The sequence below is a fragment of the Tachypleus tridentatus genome, chromosome 12 (assembly GCF_004210375.1).
Source record: "Tachypleus tridentatus isolate NWPU-2018 chromosome 12, ASM421037v1, whole genome shotgun sequence".
NCBI classification, from domain to species: Eukaryota; Metazoa; Arthropoda; class Merostomata; order Xiphosura; family Limulidae; genus Tachypleus; species Tachypleus tridentatus.
In genome coordinates, this window is record NC_134836.1 from 68,024,848 (window position 1) to 68,047,095 (window position 22,248).

The 22,248-nt window shown below is 34.0% G+C and overlaps 1 protein-coding gene across 1 annotated transcript; it reads right to left on the reverse strand.

Annotated features, from left to right (window-relative positions):
* Positions 1 to 6,512: 6,512 nt before the first annotated feature.
* On the reverse strand, positions 6,513 to 20,848 carry LOC143233478 (beta-1,4-galactosyltransferase galt-1-like). The gene is made up of 2 exons (XM_076469748.1): positions 20,710 to 20,848; positions 6,513 to 9,183 (listed from the first exon to the last, which is right to left on the reverse strand). The coding sequence occupies exon 2, from the start codon at positions 9,140 to 9,142 to the stop codon at positions 7,760 to 7,762; it is 1,383 nt and encodes a 460-aa protein (XP_076325863.1). The 5' UTR covers positions 9,143 to 9,183; positions 20,710 to 20,848; the 3' UTR covers positions 6,513 to 7,759.
* Between the last annotated feature and the right edge of the window lie 1,400 nt (positions 20,849 to 22,248).

Consider the following 22,248-nt stretch of genomic DNA (forward strand, 5'->3'; position numbering starts at 1 on the left):
AAATCTTCATACTATAATGTGGGTTGTGGCTAAATAGCTGTAAGTTTGTAGGTTTTTTGGTGTTTGTTTTTAATATTTGCTCAAGGTCACTATAGACAGACACCCCCAGTGGCTCAGCGGTATTTCTGCGGACTTACAACGCTAAAAATCGGAGTTCGATACACGTGGTGGGCAGAGCACAGATAGCCCATTGTGTAGCTTTGTGCTTAATTCAAAACAACAACACTACAGACAAATCGTCATCTAGAAACTTTAGAAATGAATGATGTTATGAATATTTTCCATATTTTTAATATTCATATACTCTCAACATTTAAGACTTTGTAAATGTATTGTTTCATATTTGCATACTGTTACTATTTAATATTTTTAAATTTATTGTTTAATATTTATATACTGTTATCATTTAAGACTTTTTAATTTATATTTTAATATTTATATGTTATTACCGTTTAGGACATTTTTAGTTATTGTTACTAATACTCGTAAAATTATTTATTTGGTAAAAGTTGGGTGGATCCTTTTAGACTCGTGAAAACAGGTGGGTTGAATTGTTTTCACACAAGAGGAACCAAGGTGGAAGGGTATTTGGCCGCGGGTGATCGTGATCTTTGCAGATCTTGATGGCGCCTTTGTTTGTGATTGCCCTCGCCGAAGTCAAAGGTTAATCGTCGAGTCTAATTTGACAAAAGTATACCGACAAGCCGTAAGATTTTTATTATTAGGCCTAAATTTGGCCATCACTTAACATCACGCCCTACGAAACAGAAAAGAGCACGCATGTGCAGCAGAACTAAATTACGGTACCGTTTCTGTCGTGATCTCTCAGAATATCTAGTATCCTGATTGCTTGACTTTCGTGTAACATCTATTTTTTTATTTTCCCACAAAGAAATATAAAATGTGCACAAAATGCGAGTTCAAGACGTACTAGCTCTAGCTGGTATGAAATTCTTATTATGAAATCTTATTATAATAAATACTGTGATGTATATGTCCAAAACTCGGATCTGGAAAACTGCCTCACCTGTCATAACTTGATAATTTTTTTATATAACTAGACAGTATTTGCACAGCTGAGCAATACATGAAACAGTTGAAATTTTCGCAGAAATGAAAATTACAACCAGAAAGGAGAAAGTTTGAAATATAAAACAAAAACTTAAAAACTATTTGTTTTTCTTTAGTGAAAATCTCATGAGTGTTAAAACGTAAAAGCAAGACATTGATAACTGTGTCTACAAATAAATAATTTAATACAGTCTATTCTGTGATGCAATGCTGTGATGATAGATTATTTTTAAACTAAGATTTAAATAAAATATTTTTCTTGTGAATGATGAATATTATTCAATGTCAAGTATAAATACATTATTCTCGAATTGTCAATTAATTCCAGAAAAGACCGTTGGCCTAATAGCCCTCAGTAGGAATTAGCAGTTATGCCTGCCTAGAGGGCGGCTATTTCTTCTAGTAATTTTAATTTATGATACTCATCTTATCTAATCAAACACACCTTAGGTGTGAAAAAAAAAATGCAGTTCAAACAAAGATTAAGCGTGAAACTTAAAGGAATAAAACCAAGTTGACGGCCAAACTGGTAGCTGCGCTTATAGAATTTATAAGAATTTCACATCAAATATTCGTTCATTAGTTAGCCAGGCTGCGTTAGGGCAAGTTGAAGGGGAGCGTCCAAGTTAACAAATGAATGGATATTTGCTGTAAAATTGTCGTTAATGCTATAAGTGTAGCTACCAGTTTAGCTGTCAATTTTGATTTCCTTTCTTTAATTCGTACGTTGAATTCTTTATCGACCGAATCTTTTTTTACCATCATGTGTTTGGTTAAACATTATCGCTTTTTGTTTATACACATCAACAAATCACAGGAAATAAGAAAGTGACACATGACAGTAACCAACATTAGCTTTAGGATCGCAACTATATTATTCGAAACAGACATATACTTTACAAAATCAATAAGATTCTTTTTCTTCTCTAAAACAGTGTCGATAGTTTTCTTTAGAGTAACGCTATGGAATTTGCATTAACTGTTTCTTGTTATCACCCTCATGCAATCGGTACAGCCCTATCAAGTTTCATTATTCACGCTAATTGCTTAAACTAATGCTGCTTCTTTAATAAGAAGAATTAGGAGAATTTGTGCATAAAATGTCACAATAAATAACAAATAATAAACGTCCACTAATATAATTCTTTTGAAAACTTGAGCTAGAAATTGCTAATCTGGTTTGCTTGGCCTAACCAATATTTATAAACCTGTATGTCCTTTCACCTTATAGTTTTACTGCTTTAAATCAGCCAACTTTAATCCGAATGATAGAAACTAAAATAAGTCCTCTTTTGTATTAGGTGAAACTGTAGTAACAATTTTAGGTCGATCTCTCACGTGAATTTTTGCAAAGCCATGCGGGAAATATTTTGGTCAAAACTAGTAGTTTTTGTTGAATAATTTTACACATGTAACACGTATTTAGACCAAATTCGAAATTTAACTGTAGGTTGTAAAGCTTTATCAGTACACTAAATTAAAAAAAACAACATAAAGTCAAGTATGTTTTTTATTATATAAATTTTCCACACTTTCTCTGTGAATTAAAAATAAGGAAGAAAGGGCCCACTGAAAATATGCAAAAGCTTGGATTACCACAGTATGAGCTACGGAAAGTGGAATACAACTAAAGTAATATTCTTATTAATAACAGTGTGTCCTAGAGCAGGTTGTTTTCGCCGCAAGACGCACGACAAAATACATTAAAAACCTAAATATTTACATCAACAATAATATATATTTCACTTCAACACAAATATATTAACAAATGTAAAAACCACAGACCATGTAATAGCATAAATTTAGTAACAAACGTAAATATTACAGACTATAGAATAACACAGATGATGGATACAATTCTCCGCTTACTGACAGATGGTGAACACAACTCTCTGCTTACTGACAGATGGTGAACACAACTCTCTGTTTATTGACCGGTAGTGAACAATTCATTTCACAATCTTGAACATTTCAATCAGTTTTCCTCTAACTCATCTTATTTAAAAAATAAATAAGTTTAAGAATTTTAATTTCTCTTCATATCTCAAACCCTCCATCCCAGGTACCATTCTGGTAACCCTCCTTTAAACCCTTTCCAACTCAATGTTTTTCTTAAGGTAAAGACACCAAGACTGAACACAATATTTAAAATATGGCCTAACCAATGACTTATACAATGAAATTATAGCCTCTTTAGATTTGTGTTCACTATTTCTGTATGTACAACCTAAAATTCTATTTCCCGTATCTTGCAATAGTTGATCAGTCTCTTAAGCCATCCAAGCAGTGTGCTGTTGCTAGTGTTAGGGTAAATAGAATTTTATGTTGTACCTACAGAAACATTGAACACAAATCAATAACACAAATGAAGGAATGATCAATAAATTACTGAAATTTGCTGATGATAAAGGTTTTGGGTTACATCAGAAAGAAAACTGGTCCTAAGACTGAGCTCTGAGGTACTCCACTTGTTACATTAATCCAATTTAATTGAACTCTATTTATAACAACCCTCTGCTTTCTTTCATCAAGACATTAATCTATCATATTAGCTAACATATTCCCCCCACCCCACACGCCTATAAAGATAAGTTTCTTTACAAACCTTTTATATGGGACTTTGTCAAATGCTTTCTGAAAATCCAGATGCACCATATCTACACCCTCATCTATATATATTGTATGTCTCAAGATTTGTTAGGCAAGATTTTCCCTGAGTGAAACCATTTTGACTATCCGATAAAATTCTAAACTTTGTTAAATTACTTTGCAAAGTATATTTTATCAGAATTTCCAGAACATTTCCCACAATTGAAGTAAGACTATGTATCTCAGAACGGCTGGTATAGGTATTAACACTTTTATTGATAAGCAGAAAACAACGTAAGACTAACAGACGTATAATTATTAAGCCTTGAAGATCGGAATGACATTAGTTAATTTTCAATCTGTTGGTACTTGTCCACTATTCAAAGACTTATAAACAATTGTAGCAAATGGTTTACATATCTAATCCTTGACTTCTTTAAAACCCTCAGGAAAATATTATCTGGTCCAGGAGCCTTATCATTCTTTAAACTTCTCAATTTTATTTTAACAAGTTCAGAACTTATGCAGTTGTCTTGCTCAACTTTATTTTCATCTATCAATTGCGTAAAATTTAAGTCTCCATTACTAAAACCTGATTTTTTTTCGCACAAAACTACACGAGGACTATCTGCACTAGCCATCTCTAATTTAGCAGTGCAAGACTAGAGGGAAGGCAACTAGTCAACACCACCTACCGTCAACCTTTTCACCAATAAATAGTGGGATTGACTGTCAGTTAGAACGCTCCTACGGCTAAAAGGGCATGTATGTTTGATGTGATGGGGTTCAGTCCCACGACCTTCTGGTTGCGAGTCGAGTGACCTAACCAGCTGGCTATGCTAGACCCACTAAAAACTGGAAAAAAGCAGAAATCAATAATCTAGCTATTTCATAATCATCAGATACAAGCCTTCCTTTATTATCCCTCAAGGATCTTATCCCAATCCTAATATTTTGTTTATCCTTATTGTTCTCAAAAAAACCTTATTGTTATTTTTTTGTATTTTCAGTCAAATTTTTTTCTTACATCCTTTCCCTAATTTCCTGTTTGACCAACATCCTTGATCTTATATAACCCTGTTTGACCAACTTTCTTGATCTTACATAACCCTGTTTGACCAACTTTCTTGATCTTACATAACCCTGTTTGACCAACTTTCTTGATCTTATATAACCTTTCTGTAACACCAGTAAACTTAAATTTCTTAAATTTGTGATGTTTTTCTTTAATTTTATCTCTTATATCCTTTGTAAGCCAACTTGGTTATTTACTTGCAACTATCATTTTATTTTTTAAGGAATATATTTATTTTGAATATTGAAAAAATGTTCTTTAAAAATTTTCCACATGCTATCAGTGTCTCCAAATAACGCAAATGCCCAATTCACAATAGATAATCCTTGTTACATCCCTTCCAATCTTTCTTTTTTGAAATTTGGAATCAAAATACCATTATTCACAATTTCTGTGTACAGAAAACATCAAACCTAATACAGCAATAATCACTTGTGCTAAGGTATTCCACCCTAATTAAATCATTAACAACGACATAATAACAGATATTTTCAGAGCATATTTCCAACGTTAGATATTGTATGACTTTTTCAACAGAATTGAGAGTAGCAACTCCTAACACAACTCCGTATCTTTACAGATGATTACCACGTTTCTCTGTGTTCTATCAGGTGATAAATCTAACTCATATATTTGCTGTTGCTATATTCGTACTTCAAAACAGGACGTAACCTGCCGTTAACTTAATAGAAATGCTGAACGACTTGCTTCCCGTAATGTACAACTAGTATGCTTTGGTTCCCTGACTATATTTTTTCTAAATAAATCAATTTTTATATCACATTATAAAATAAATACAAACGATAAGCAACGTGTCTACAAAAACACTTTCCGCGTGTTATTAAATCTTTAAATAATTAACACTGACAATAGCGTTTGTTTTTGAATTTCGCACAAAGCTACTCAAGGGCTATCTGTGCTAGCTGTTTCTAATTTAGCAGTGTAAGACTAGAGGGAAGGCAGCTAGTCATCACCACCCACCGCCAACTCTTGAGCTACTTTTTTACCAACGAATAGTGGGATTGATTGTCACATTATAACGCCCAAACGGCTGAAAGGACGAACATGTTTGGCGCCACAGGGATGCGATCCCGCGATCCTCAGATTACGAGTCGCACGCCTTAACCCGCTTGGCCATGCTGGGCCTAAAACATCTCTTTCTCTCTTTCACACCCTAGAATGTTTGTACTGATAAACAACAGCGTATCTTCAGATACTTTCAAGGCGTTATGAAGGACTGAAATGATTAACACTAAAATACTTTTTTATACCTCAGTAATGTCCCTCAATGATGTATTTTTTTCTACTTAATTCCTCTATTATTATAGCCTATCTGTATGTCTTCAACCTTGTTATTGTAATATCCTTATACACCGCCAATATCTCCGTAGGTCTTGACTGCAATCAGATTTATATTTATTATTATCGTAATACTTGTCTGATTCTTCTTTCTTTTTATTTTCTGTTTTGTTTTAATATTCTGTCACTTTCTTCTTGAATTTTGTTAATTTTCTGTCTCCTCCTTTACTCGTTTTATCATTTTCAGAACTCGCTTCTTCTTCTTGAAGAGTATTTCAACTGTTATTAGACCCACATATTGGTTTTATTGTTATTAGTATTTTTGCTGCTATTAATGTATATTTTGACGATTAATGATGCGTATTTTGACCTTTATTATCTGTATATTCACTATTATAATCTGTATCCTCACTATTATTAGAATGTTTTTCATATTATTGGTGTGTGTTTGACTATTATTAGATCCATCAAAATGTCAAACTTTTCATTAGAACTCAAAGTTGGTTCATATATTTTAATCCAAGAAAATTCTAAAATCACAAAACACATATAGAAATACTTAATACAATATGTTTTTGATAACAAATTAATCAAAGTAAAGAATCAGAAACCTCCTTCACTAAAGTTGACATTGAGAACAACAACAAAGAACAGGTTACTCTTTACTAAAGAGACCTTTGACATTAAAGGACTTGTCCTCAACCAAAAGAACAGATTATTCTTTACTACAGAGACCTTTGACATTAAAGTGCTCGTGCTTAACCTAACGAAGAGGCTATTCTTTACTACAGAGACCTATGACAATACAGGTCCCCCTAACCTAAAAAGTAACTTATCCTTTCTAAAGAGACCTTTGATAAAATAAAATACTGCCTAAACGAAAACATAACACTATGTAACACAAATTTTGTTCCTGGATAGTATGTGTTATTTCTTAATTGTTTATGTAGTAAAAGTACAGAAAATGACCATTTTTCCCTTCACAATTTGCTTTTGTGACCTGAATAATGAAATTTAGGAAGTAACCTATTTTCTTTGTAAAAACGGGAAAATGTGCACATTTTCATTTACACAAGGTCTGAATAATAGAACATATGAATCAAGATTTACATGTATTTATACTAAAGTTATAAAAAATGAAAAAAATGTTTAGAAGTGAGTAGTTTCTCGAGATTTGCGACTGTAATGTAAATCACTTTCACGTATCAGCCCCCAAATATAGTCTCCCATCATGTTTTCGTTATACGCTCCCAGATCACAAAAGCAAAGTTTGAAGAGAAAAATAGGTCTTTTCCATTTACTTTGGGCACAAGCAATTGAGAAATAACACTTTCTGCACAGGATCAAGAAAAGTGAAAATTTTATTACATAGTATAATATATCCTTCACTGAAGATATCCAAGAACATATTCCATGAAATTGTCCTATCCTTAGTGAAGAGGTCTCTAACGTTATACATATAATGAATAAAGAATTAGATCATAACCTCGGGTAGTTACAAATCTTCTATATCTTTGGAGTTGTGCGAAAATTACGGTTTACTTTAAAAAATTGCTTTTTCATTAACATTCAAAGCTCAAATTGTTGATTTTTCTGTTGGCCATGTAAATCATGTTGCGTTTTCATACCATAGTTATTATGTTTTGCTGTGTCTATCATATTTTATGGTAATTTTATATAGTACCAGTTACGAGTAATTATGATTATTTTTGAAAACTTGCTGAACTATAAAAGATGTTTCCATTCTTTTATCTGCTCCAGCATTTTCTTTCCATAATATTGCGGAATTTCGAAGCTCATTATTGCCGTTTTCTTCTCCTTGTGATAATTACAAACTCGAATATTTCTGTAGTGGTGAATCAGAGCGCTTCCTTCTATCTTGACGCTAGTGGCACCTGGTGTCATTTCTCGAACATTATGAATACCACCATAGATAACCTTCTCTGGTCGTACAATATACTTCAAAAAGTCTGGCCAATTCCTCGTGTGCAGGGGTTTTCCAAGGACCTTATGGAACGTGACAAAAGGATAAAGATCCTTCCGGATTTTCTTCAAAGACGGAAATTTCAAGCAAAAAATTGATTGTCTGAATCTGTAATTGTCGCAACAGCTTTCATTGGTGAGTTCTTCCATTAACTGTTGTAAAGATATTTTATTGTATGGAACGAGGAATTCGTCCACATCTAGTTTAATAACGTATTCATAACGGTACATATTTCGGTACAAACAGTCCTGTATCTGAGTTATGTGTGCATATCCACCCTCTCTGAATTTTTTCAAGTTATTCGGAAGATTCCAGTGTCTACTGCTCCACGGTAAAAAGTCTATCGGTAGTCCTCTCTTTGAGAGATTTTCCACCATTTTCCGTAGACGTGGGCCAGTTTCAAAGTTGTAAAAGGTGAAGTGATCGATACCAACAACACGGTAGAAGGCTAAGAACTGAGCAACCAAATAAGTGTTGTTCATATAGTGATAAAAAGGTGCAACACAAGCTGCTATCTTTCCACGAGCATCAGAGTTCCGAGCCAATGGAAGATGATGAACGCGAATCCACCGTAGCTTTTCTACATCACTGGTTTCGAGTGCAGCTGAACGCACGTATTTACTTACTTTGGCAGAAACTGAACAAATAAAAATTTTTGGTGTTTGTCCTATCATTTTTACCTTTACAGCAGACCTTAAGTAGCGCCGGTGTTTATATTCAGTGTAAATGACACATTTCATGTTATTTAACTCTTTACCTCTTTTGGTGGACCAACCAAATATACGAACAACTGGGTCTAAAGATCCATTTAAAACACGACTATCTAAATACGCGGAATAAGCATAAACATCTGTATCCATCTTCACCCAATCATCTACCCAAGAAGAATTATTATAGAACGGTTTGTTGAAGCCATCCAGAATTTCTTCTGTGTGGGTATCGTAATATCTGTAAACACGGTTAATGTCTTGTGTAGTGACGTCATGTTGGCTAGATATGTTGTTTATAGACAGTTCATCAATGAGATCTCCGTTGTCACTCGATGGAAGTATCACCACTAGATATATAACAAAAATACAACACCATCCACTTAAACCGTAAAGAACCTTCCTCCTAAGCCACATATTCAGAAATCTAACAAAATTTTGTAATTTTCTCGTGTTTCCTGCAAAAAAAGAAGAAAAAAGGTTAACATATCAATTGTTTTTGTAAGTTACTCATGTTCTCGTAACCTATGTTTTCAATGTTTAAATTTGGATGTTAACTAGGGAGTGCATGTCTAAGACCTCTTTCGTAATGAAACTACACTGGAACTTACTAGGCCTAAAAAGCTCTAAATTTGCGTCATAGAAATCGAGAAAATTTAGAGATTATCGATAGCTGAGGTAAAATTATAAATATGATTGATAAGGTTTCAGTCAGTCACTAGTGTTATTTCTATTTGATAAGTCTTGTTGTCATACAATTTTAGTACTTCATAGATATCTTTCTGTGCTTTACTTTTGGATTGATTGACTTGGTTTACGTTTCAGTTTTCTAATTTTTGATCTGTTTCTTCTGGATATAATTTTAATTTTAAAAACCGGGTTTTGATATCCGTGGTGGGCAGAGCATTTGTGCACATTTGTTTATAACAACAGTTAAATAAACACTACTAAAACAATTGTTATAATGCCGTTAAAGGGTTTTTCCAAATTATCCAGTGGAAAAATAATTTAAAGTCTAGTCGATGTGACTATACAAATCATTTATTTCTTACTTAACATTCTACAAATTTATACACGTTGTAACAAGTAGATCCAAGTAACTTTACAAAGAAGGCACAAAACGCACGATTGACATAAAAAATAAAGTTATTCATAAAATTTTCTATTGATTGATTAATAACCAAATATACGCGATAATGAACACTATTCAAAACAGTTCACTAAAACTGAAGATTTCACTCAGCCAAAGCTAATACTGCACCGATTTAATACTCATCCACTATTTACTTCTTTTTTGAAGCAAAACTCATTCTTGTATTTATAATCTATTGATATTCCTCTATGTTTTAAGCGCAGAGACTTATTCCCACAAACTTCTTTGATCTTAACATTGTGAGCATCTAGTTGGCATACGAATTAAAACATTGAAAATATAGTTTAGGCTTTGTTTGTTTTCTGAATTTCGAGCAAAGCTACTCGAAGGTTGTCTGCACTCGCCGTCCCTAATTTAGTAGTGTAAGATTAGAGGGAAGGCAGCTAGTCATCACCATCCACCGCTATCTCTTGGGCTACTCTTTTATCAACGAATAGTCAGTTTAACCGTCACATTATAACACCCCATAACTGAAAGTGTGAGCATGTTTAGTGTGACATGATTCGAACCCGCGACCCTCGGATTAGGGGTCGAGTGTCTTAACCACCTGGCCCTGCTGGGACAGTTTTGACTTTAGAACAACATATTGTTACTTTTGTTGCTATTGTTCCACGTAGATATGTTCCACGTAGGTATGTATCATCAGAACAACATATTGTTACTTGTGTTACTATTGTTCCACATAGATATGTATCATCAGAACAACATATTGTTACTTGTGTTACTATTGTTCCACATAGATATGTATCATCAGAACAACATATTGTTACTTGTGTTACTATTGTTCCACATAGATATGTATCATCAGAACAACATATTGTTACTTGTGTTGCTATTGTTCCACATAGATATGTATCATCACTACACGTCTTCAAGTACAATGTTTTCATATATTCACACAATTTTAAAGTAATGTGCAAAGCGAAACTTTTAAAAAATGTTCATATTATGGGCTTCATTGTTTGTTTCAAACAATTGTATTACTTATCTTACACTCCATAGAAGTTTTCTGAGAAGTCTCATATATTTGCAGGATTTGTATTTTTAACCTGATGTAAATGGCTGTGTACATCTTAAGGCGTAAGTGTAGCTAATCTTGGTTTTTTACTATGGATCGGAAGAAGATTAATGACTCAGCGTCTCACGCCAACTTTGAGATTATTCGTAATTGAATAGCGAAGTAGCTTTACCTCTAATGTATTACATGTTCTCAAAATAATGTGTGTATATGTGTTTTTCGTATAGCAAAGCCACAAAGGGCTATCTGCTCAGCCCACCTAGGTAATCGAACCCCTGATTTTAGCGTTGTAAATCCGGAAACATACCGCTGTACTAGCGGGGGGCTCTCAAAATAAATATATGTGTCACACACATATGTTAATGATTTAATTTTTCATTAAAGGTAAAATCGTGTGTGCGTTCTCTTATAACAAAGCCACATTAGACTACCTGCTGAGTCCACCGAGAGGAATCGAACCCCGTGATTTTCGCGTTGTAAATCCGTGGACCTACCGCTGTATTGGCGCTGGCGGTGGAAAGGTAGAAATTGAAAAAAAGAAATCTTTGTAATATCGAATGATAAATTAGTCGATAAGATATTAATTACTTACACAACAAAATTAACTTAGGATAGATGAAAAAAAAAAGACTAAAATATCCTGCAAATAATTTATACTTTATTTTGTTTTCTAAAATTAAAAGTCATACTGTCGTAAGATAAAACACTGTTTATTGTGCATATTGTTTATTAGTTTATTTTGGAAATGAATATTTTACGATTGTATATTTTTTTATTATAAGAGAGTTAAAAGCAGACGATTATTGGAAGTTGTGTTTCTAACTCAAAGATATTGACAATATAGCGAGCAGACGATTAAGTGATAAAGGTATAAACATTATAAGATAAAAGGTAACAAACAAGACAATCAAATGAAAAGTCGAACGAGAAGCTAACTTTGCTAGAAGTGATAGACTTAACGTTTACAAGAAGATTCGGTAAACATTACAGTCTCAATGTGAGATAGATATTTTACTACAAGTAAGGGTGGACCTAGTAATTAATGTCAGAAGATAGGTTTTAAAATTAAGGCTTAAACATTATACTATTTTTTTTAAACTTTGAATCAACAAAAAGAAACTAACTTATGAAATTTTATAAAAGGATGCTTTTCTTTGTTTTTTCATAAACAGTTGGTTGACAGCATAACAGGTATGTGGCATTTTTAACAGTTTAAAAATTGCTTTATTTTCGATATAAATATTACGCTTAAGGAAACAAGAGGGAATGCTAAATAGCCGCAGCACCTAATATTCTTCCAGGCAGGATAAGAGTAAATTATTCTATGAGACTTTGGGTTTGGTTATATATGCTAGTCGAGAGGGTTTTTTTTAAACATATTAATTTACTATTTTGTTAATTATACTATAATATTAACAAGTAACTTTTAAAATCCTTCACACATCTGCCCTGTCACCATGAACAACCAAAAAAAGAACAACCTTTCTTGTGTATTATATAAATAATAAAACATTTAAAATATAAAATCACGTATGTTTTACGTCACGCTTGATTTCTCTCTATTTCTTTAAATAGGAGGAGCCATAAAAACCAAAATGCATTTATTAAAATAAAACAGTTTGATTTTAATGTTGTTGTTGTCTTTTTTTTTGTAGCTCTTAACTCAGCTACAATTTCAGGTGCTACAACAGTGCTCCAATAGCTCCAAAATTGAACACTTCTATTTGCTTAGCGTCATGGTATTGTTACAACTTGTTTAGTAACATTTAGTGCAAGCTATGTTCACTTATAGACCTAACATCACAAACACCTGTTATAAGTTATACACAGGGGCCCGGCATGGCCAAGCGTGTTAAGGCGTGCGACTTGTAATCTGAGGGTCGCGGGTTCGCATCCCTGTCGCGCCAAACATGCTCGCCCTTTCAGTCGTGGGGCGTTATAATGTGACGGTCAATCCCACTATTCGTTGGTAAAAGAGCAGCCCAAGAGTTGGTGGTGGGTGGTGATGACTAGCTGCCTTCCCTCTAGTCTTACACTGCTAAATGAGGGACGGCTAGCACAGATAGCCCTCGAGTAGCTTTGTGTGAAATTAAAAAAACAAAAAAAAAACAGTTATACATTGTATATGCGATATTGAATTTAGGTGTTTGTTTGCTAGGGGAAGCATACTATTATAACATGATAATACAAGATCTAGAAATTTCAAGAAAGTTAAGGCCGTTGTAAGAATACTGGACCTTCCTATCATAATATAAAAATGACTAATTGAGTTAAGTATAACTTAATGAGTTATTTACTTCGGTTAGTGAGAATTATTATGTCTATTCAGGTAATAAGCGAGAAAGTGTGTTAGATAGCGTATTTGTTGTGTTTGCTATCGTTCAATTGTCAAAGAAAATTGCAAGTGTGTTATGCGTAAATTAATTTCAAATTTTCAATCTAAACGTTTGTGGAGTTAAACCTACCAGTAAACAAAGCCTCAACCAAATGAAAATTGAAAATATAAATTAATTCGTTGCCGTAATGTGCAACTGATTTCGTATTATATTTACAAAATCATCAAGAAGCATCCGCCCAATGATAGAACACGTTACCACATAACAGTTAACTAGAAATTTCTAGACTAATGGTAAGCCTAACTCATAAATAAAGTTAATCGATGACTCACATGCAAAGGTTATTCGCAAACCAACCAATAGCAACTCACTGACTAAATAACTCATTTTCAGACTCACAAACTAACCAATTTATTTTAGCTCGTTTATTTTGATACCTTTTTTTTTTTCGTACGTTTCGCCCTCTAGTGGCACAGCGATATGTCTGCGGACTTACACCGCGAGAAACCAGGTTTCGATACACTTGGTGGACAGAGCACAGATACCCTATTGTGTAGCTTCGTGCTTAATTCAATATATTTAATTGTTTGTTTGTTTGTTTTTTGAATTTCGCACAAAGCTACTCAAGGGCTATCTGTGCTAGCGTCCCTAATTTAGCAGTGTAAGACTAGAGGGAAGGCAGCTAGACATCACCACCCACCGCCAACTCTTGGGCTACTCTTTTACCAACAAATAGTGGGATTGACCGTAACATTATGACGTTCTCACGGCTGAAGGGGCGAGCATGTTTGGCGCGACCGGGATTCGAACCCGCAACCCTCAGATTACGAGTCGCACGCCTTAACACGTTTGGCCATGCCGGGCCTTTATAATTAATCGTACGTATTACGTATTTTCTTTGCAGTAAAGCTCAGCATGGCTAGGTGGTTAAAGTACTCCACTCGTAATCTAAGGGTCGCAAATTTAAATCCCCATCACATCAAACATTCTCGCCCTTTCAGCCTTGGGCTTCATAAAGTAACGATGAATCCCACTATTCGTTGGTAAAGGAGTAGCCCAAGAGTTGGCGGTGGATGGTGATGACTAGTTGCTAAATTAGCGATGGCTAGCGCAAATGGCTCTGGTGTAGCTTTGCTTGAAATCCAAACACAAACAACTAATCTTTGTGGTATATAAAACTTCGAGATTTCACAGAGACCTAATATAATCTCACACAATTATTATTATATCATATAAAAAAATTAATTCTAGTAAACAATGCATTACAATGTCAAAAATATAGGTTACGTCAGTATTTACCGAGAATTCAAGAATATATCATTCCAATATCGAATGTACACATTTCTTACTCTGTTTACTAAAATTGTAGTTTAGCATGCTAATATGTGTCGCATTAATGAAGTTTACTAGATATATTGTTGTGACATGTGTTTTAATTCAGGTGTTCGCCAGAAGACGCTTGAAGTTACGACTAAGTAAGTCTTTGGAGGTAAGGTAAAGTGTTCTAAATAACATCACGAAATATTTAGTAACTTTGTGAATAATCTGGAAACAAGGCTAGAATATAAATACTATAATCCAGTAGTTCCCAACCTTTTTTATGCCCCACACCCCTAAAAAATTTTAATATGTTATCGCACCCCTCACAGTAATTATTTATTTAAGAATAAAGGTGAAGGTGGCCAAAACAAATTTTTATAATCTGGAAAAAAAAAAAAATTACAACAAACTAAAAGTTGCATAAATCTTACATGGCCTACAAAAAATAAATTTTCAACCATGCATGAAATGAAATTTCTTTGAATTTGAAATGTTCATAAGCCAATTTAAATTTAATGACTCTTTTGTTCCTGTTTATTTCTAACAAGTTTTTCAAAGCGTGGCATTTTGTTGCTGATAGTAATCCTCAAGTCTGCCTGTGCATCCAAGCGATTTCTAGATTTTGTCTTGATTGACAAAAGGGCACTAAATCCAAACTTGCATAACTATGTCGTCACGAATGGGATGAGCACATTTAGTGCTTTTTCACAAAGTCTTGGAAACATGTCCATTGCTGAGCACCAATATTCTTCCAAAGTTTTGCTTTCAAACTGCATTTCAAGAACTCGATTTGTGCGCAGTTTAATAAGATCTTCCTTCAGTTTTTCATCATCTGACATATTATCCAACTTGAAGGGGTATGGATCTCGCACCCCCTGGAACGCCATCTCGCACCCCTGGTTGGGAACCACTGTTAAAATTAGTGTTTTGCTTTCAGCGAGAAGTGAACAACAAATGATGATTAAGTTGAAATTAGTTTAATCCAGTATTAGTGGAGTATTCGAATCAGAGTTAGGCATTGCATGTATTTAATTACTCGATCGATAAACTGTGAAACTGTACAGGTAAGCTGTACGTTAACCGCAGTACTATGTATGAGATATTTTCCTGCATATATTTAATGATCATAATGTTGAAGCTATGATTTAGGTGTTGAAAAGTTAGCATACTGGCTTCTCGTAGCATTGTGCAGATAAACTGTAAGAAAGACTAAGTACAATAAGTGTATAATATGTGATTTATTATTAAAAATATGAAATTTACTTATATCCATTTTCTCATATTTAGACAAAAAATTGTCATCATTGGCATATATTTGGATAATATAGGGTCACTTCTTCTCTAATTGACATCTCACAATTAAAACTAATAAAATACTGAATGAAGAAACAGGTTTTTCGAATATGTAACAAAAAATACCGAATTATAAGAAAATGTGCTTGAGATCCGAACAGACCCAAGGGGGTCGAACTACATCAAACATTGTTTTAGAGCTAAACTAATGTCAAATTTTGGACAACATGTAAGCAAAACTTATTCTGAGTGAACATAAAGTGTTTCTTATATCTTTTACCAGTCATTTTACAAACACTTATCACACCATACAAACACTTATCACACCATACAAACACTTATCACACCATACAAACACTTATCACACCATACAAACACTCATCACACCATACAAACACTCATCACACCATACAAACACTCATCACACCATACAAACACTTATCACACCATACAAACACTCATCACACCATACAAACACTTATCACACCATACAAACACTTATCACACCATACAAACACTCATCACACCATACAAACACTCATCACACCATACAAACACTCATCACACCATACAAACACTCATCACACCATACATTGGGTGTAGAGTAATCAGCACAGACATGGTTTCCACATGCTGTACAGATTTGATGGACTTTCCTGTCCGCGATTCTTGGGTAAAGATAACATCGTTTTTTTGTTGCTGGAACATCTTGACCAGCATGCTGTCTTGTGTCAAGCAATCCTAGGTCTACAAAGGCAGATTTGACGTCTTTCTGTATTGCACGGGGATTCTGGAGACGTGTCTGAAGTAGGTTGTGTGCATTACTTTGCTTCAGGAGAGATCTAAATACGTAATCACTGTTTATCGCAATGGATAACCTCCGTGAGTCTATACATATGGGATCTGTGCGGATCCCATGCAACTTTTTATTCACAAAATTATTCGACTGCAAAATATCGAAAGTTTTATTATTGTTGTGTCAGAGGATAATAATGTGACAATTACATAAAAATATAACTGGTCAATGTAAAACATATTTCAAAACAGTTATCGTCGGGGTCCATATGGACCCCAAGTGTATTGTTGAAGGTCAAGAATAGTAAAATAGTTAAAGAAGACATAACATCTAAAGAAGAATAAACAACAAATATAAACGTGTTAACCAACACTATTACAAATAGATAACCGAAATTGAATACTTTATCGGACAAAACTGATTACAACTTTATAATAAAGCAAAATGTAGTTATCAAATTTTAGTGAAGTCATTTAAAACGTTCTAGGCTTACTTCCCCATATTTATGTGCCCATTATCTAACATCCGAATTAAAACGTTGAAAGTGTATCCTGTAACAGTAAGTACACATGTAAAAGTAACTCGGATCAAAAGACATGGGCCTGGCATGGCCTAGCGCGTTAAGGCGTGAGCTTCGTAATCTGAGGGTCGCGGGTTCGCGCCCGAGTCGTGCCAAACATGCTTGCCCTCCCAGCCGTGGGGGCGTTATAAGGTAACGGTCAATCCCACTATTCGTTGGTAAAAGAGTAGCCCAAGAGTTGGCGGTAGGTGGTGATGACTAGCTGCCTTCCCTCTAGTCTTACACTGCTAAATTAGGGACGGCTAGCACAGATAGCCCTCGAGTAGCTTTGTGCGAAATTCAAAAGACATGTTCGTGAACAAACACTTATTGAGTAATGAATATGTGATTAAATACTGAAACAACAAAATCATTAAGTAGCATCTGTTAATATATTCAAATAACATGATTAATTACTAATCATATAATGATGCTATTTCTAATTATGTAACATTTTATCCAATCATAACTTCACGACTGAACACTAATCAAACACTTATCAATTAATATCTAAGTGATCTGGGATTATTCAACCGATACGTGCATGGTGAAACCACGATTTTACACTGATCAAATTATAGATCCATGAATAAATACTGATAATATAATAAGTTAATGTCTTAATGCTGATTAATTAATACTCCTGTGGTCAAAGGTCCAGTATTTTCTTATAATAAATATTATTTTTCAAACTTGTTTAAAACACTGAATTATATGTTTCAATTCAGTATTTTCTAACAATAAATATATTATTTTTCAAACTTATATAAAACACTGAATAATGTTTCAATCGGAATCTAGGACAATACAACATTAGTTGCGACTAGACATGGGTTATTCGTATTCCAATACAGCTTTGGGAATATTCATTCTTCTATTCGAATAATTTGATAAAGAAAACAATTCAAATAAACAGCATTGTATTTGTATTGCCTGAATGATTTTGTAAATACTTATTATTGTAAGAGAAATTGTCAACTTTCGCACTCGTCACATTTCTAGACTGTTAAATGTCATATTCATGACATCTTAAATCGGATAAGTTGTATTACACGGTTATTTGAGAGAATTTGAGATGGACACTAAACTGGTATATCAGCACTTCATATCTTCTACTGATAGATCCGGTCACGTCAAGGCAAAGTGTAAATAAATATTGTGCGTGGACTGACACTGTTAAAGGTAAGTTTTTGTTAAATAAATTATGTTCTGTGTAAATTATACAATAACATATATATAGGCAACCTAAATTTGTCCTGCGTATTAAACTATGTATTTTTTTTATTTATTTAGTATTATAGGTTTTGTTATAAACTATATTATGTAACTGATATTTATTTATTATGATGTATTTTTATTCTTTTAAACTGAATTATATAACTGGAATATACTTTTATATTTCTAGACCAATCGTGAGATAGAGCTACATAGGTTTACATCTGGCTCTGGTACTTCCAACCAGATACGACAGCCTATATTGGCAGCGTACTGTACAGAATAAACTAAATTTAACTCTACACAATTCTACAGTCAGTACACACTTATCCTTTTCAGTGGTGAAGTTAAACAATCTTCTAGATCTAATGGTAATCATAACTTCTCAGTATATCTCCTCAGCAGCAAGCATCTGTCCACAACATTGAGCAGGTTTGATGAGGCTCAACAAAAGTCATCTCTCTGCTGTAGCTTGTACACAAATCAATGTCACTGTAGATATCTGGAGTGGTAGATAAATGTGCATGTTTCTTGGAGTCACTGTTAATCCGAATTTATTTCTGAACATGACTTCTTTTCCCACCTGCTGCATCTTGTAGTAAGGGGTGACGTGAAAGAAGTTGGACCGCTACCGAAAGTAATTTTTAAAACATCAACCATGGTGACCTTCATTGAAAAATTAATGAGCTACTTGAGAGAGAAGCCAGAGTTCAGTCGATAACACCAAGATGATGGAACTCGGAGATTAAGATGATTATGTCTGTATTTTCGACTTCCCAGGAGAAGTTGGATAATCTAGATACTGGAACATCAAAACTTACTTTTGGTAATCCAACTGTGTTTGTATATTTGTTAACAATACTGACACCTGTTGAAGAAGCAACAAATATCACCCAGAGTCAAAGTAGTGTTACCTCCAGTTATATAGTGTTGTGTGTATATGGATGTATGGTTTAGATCGACAGCATGGGGTCCAGATATGATTTCTATCTGCTCACTTCCAGCTGAATCAGTGAAGTATCTTCTGTTTAGCGGCATCATTGAATCATTTCAAACTTGACTAGTGTTTCATTAAACCTGCTGTCTTTGAATGTAGCAAGAAGTGAAGAACGTTTCCTACAAGCATGGAATCAAAAGAGGACTGTAAATCCCCCTTAACAAAGAAATAAAGTGTAGTTTCTTTGCTGCCTCCAAGAAACCAGCCACCTGATCTTCAGAGGATATTGAGATCAACATCTACCTCGATTGTCCTTCGATTCCCGAAGAAAGCAATCCTATAGATTATTATAAGATCCATGAAAAAACATTTTATACCCTATATTTCCTAGACAACTGGTACCTGAGTGTTCCAGCATCCTATGCCCCCGTTCAGTGTTTGTTTAGTATCGGAGACAAAAGCCTCACTGACAAGATATCTGACTGATTGGTGTGTGTAAAGAACAATGGTCAGTCCGTAGTTACAACTAATGTGAATCACAGTAGTAAGATCCGCCATAAAATGTGTATTCACAAAATACATTTCTCCAACTACATTCTAAATATAACGTTTTACACTATGGCAGCTTTGACCATTTCGTTCGCCATTCGCCATATTTAGCGAATCATATACAGATGTGTGTCTAACTGATGCACTTGATCTGTTATATTTTTTATTCTATTTCACATTAATATTGAGAATATAGGCGTGTTGTTTTTATTTTACCTTACAATATTTATTACACAAGGCTTAAAACCTCAAATCTATTTTTAAAAACCTGCGCATTGGTTGTAGTTATAACAAATATTTATGTGACGAATACGGTGACCTGGTCACCATACGTTCAGCAAGCACCGCAATCATATTGGACACCACTAAACTCTAGCATATCGTTTTACAATTTTCTCTCATTTGTTTTCTACACTCGAACCATACGACTTATCACTATATCGCATATACCATATTAATAATTACTCGTAGTCAATATCTTAAGTTTTTATTAAAATTACACTCCTAACACCAGTGTTGGTCACTTACAACCAAGCTACAATTTCATCATTACCGTTATAACAAGATACGAAAGTTCACCATTCAAATTTATTTATTACTAAAACCCTAGTTTGCAGTACTTATATCTGAATGTGTATAACAGTAAAAGTCTACAATTCAACAATTCCTTGTGTGGATTTTAAAGGTTTTTTTTTAAAAAAAAAGAAAGCTGTTTTGATTCAAACCTTTTGGCGTCAGTTACGTTATAAACAGATCTAAAGTTATTGACGACGTGGTTTCCTTGTGGACAACAATAATTAGAACTTACCTTGGCCAGAAAAACACGAAAATGTTGTACCGATCAAACCCCCAGGCACTTCCACGTCATCATGATCACTTTCAAACACAGCTGTAACGTTGGTAACGTTTTGCAGGTGAACAATGTTTGAAGAAAATTCTATATATAGATATTTCTTTTTGTTTGCTTACTTCAGTACAGAGTCAACAAATATGCTATTTCTGTTCTGCTAAACAAGAATAAACGAAACATGGACTTTAAGATTAAAAATACATAAGATTACCAATGATTTACCGGTGATAACTTTCAACATTTCTAACGACATTTTTACCACTGACTGTACCTTGTTGCACGATCAAGTCAGATGATAACAGCCACTAAGCTGTACTTTGTTTCACGATATAGATAGATGAGAACAGTCAGTAAACTGTACTTTATTGTATCATATAGATAGATAGATGAGAACAGTCACTAGGCTGTACTTTGGTTTACAATAGAGATAGATGAGAACAGTCACTAAGTTCTACTTTGTTGTACAATATAGATAGATGAGAACAGTGACTAGACTGTACTTTGTTGTACGATAGAGATAAATGAGAACAGTCATTAGGCTGTACTTTGTTATACGATATACATAGATGAGAACAGTGACTAGACTGTACTTTGTTATACGATATACATAGATGAGAACAGTGACTAGGCTGTACTTTGTTGTACGATATAGATAGATGAGAACAGTCAGTAAACTGTACTTTATTGTATCATATAGATAGATAGATGAGAACAGTCACTAGGCTGTACTTTGGTTTACAATAGAGATAGATGAGAACAGTCACAAAGTTCTACTTTGTTGTACAATATAGATAGATGAGAACAGTGACTAGACTGTACTTTGTTGTACGATAGAGATAAATGAGAACAGTCATTAGGCTGTACTTTGTTATACGATATACATAGATGAGAACAGTGACTAGGCTGTACTTTGTTGTACGATATAGATAGATGAGAAAAGTGACTAGGCTGTACTTTATTGTACGGTAGAGATAAATGAGAATAGTCACTAGGCTGTACTTTGTTGTACAATATACATAGATGAGAACAGTCATTAGGCTGTACTTTGTTATACGATATACATAGATGAGAACAGTGACTAGGCTGTACTTTGTTGTACGATATAGATAGATGAGAAAAGTGACTAGGCTGTACTTTGTTGTACGGTAGAGATAAATGAGAATAGTCACTAGGCCGTACTTTGTTGTACGATATAAATAGATAAGAACAGTCTCCAAGCTGTTTTTTATGTCACAGTGGAGCCAGATTTGGACTGCAGCGGTTGTTACTAAAAGTAACGATATTATCATGTTTCATTTTTCTGGATTTTATATCAGTGTTGAAACTGTCTTTATGTTCTAGTTTTCTATGGGGGTAAAATTATAGTTATGTTTCAATTTGTCTAGTGATGCTGTTAAGGTTAAAACTGTATCTGTGTTCTACTTGTTTGGTGGTAGTGTCAACGTTAGAAATGTGGTTGTGTTTTACTTGTTTGGTGGTACTGTTAAGGTTAAAACT

Bases quoted from the DNA above. Each gene is read 5' to 3' on its own strand.
- LOC143233478 (XM_076469748.1), bottom strand. From the start codon at position 9,142: ATGTGGCTTAGGAGGAAGGTTCTTTACGGTTTAAGTGGATGGTGTTGT.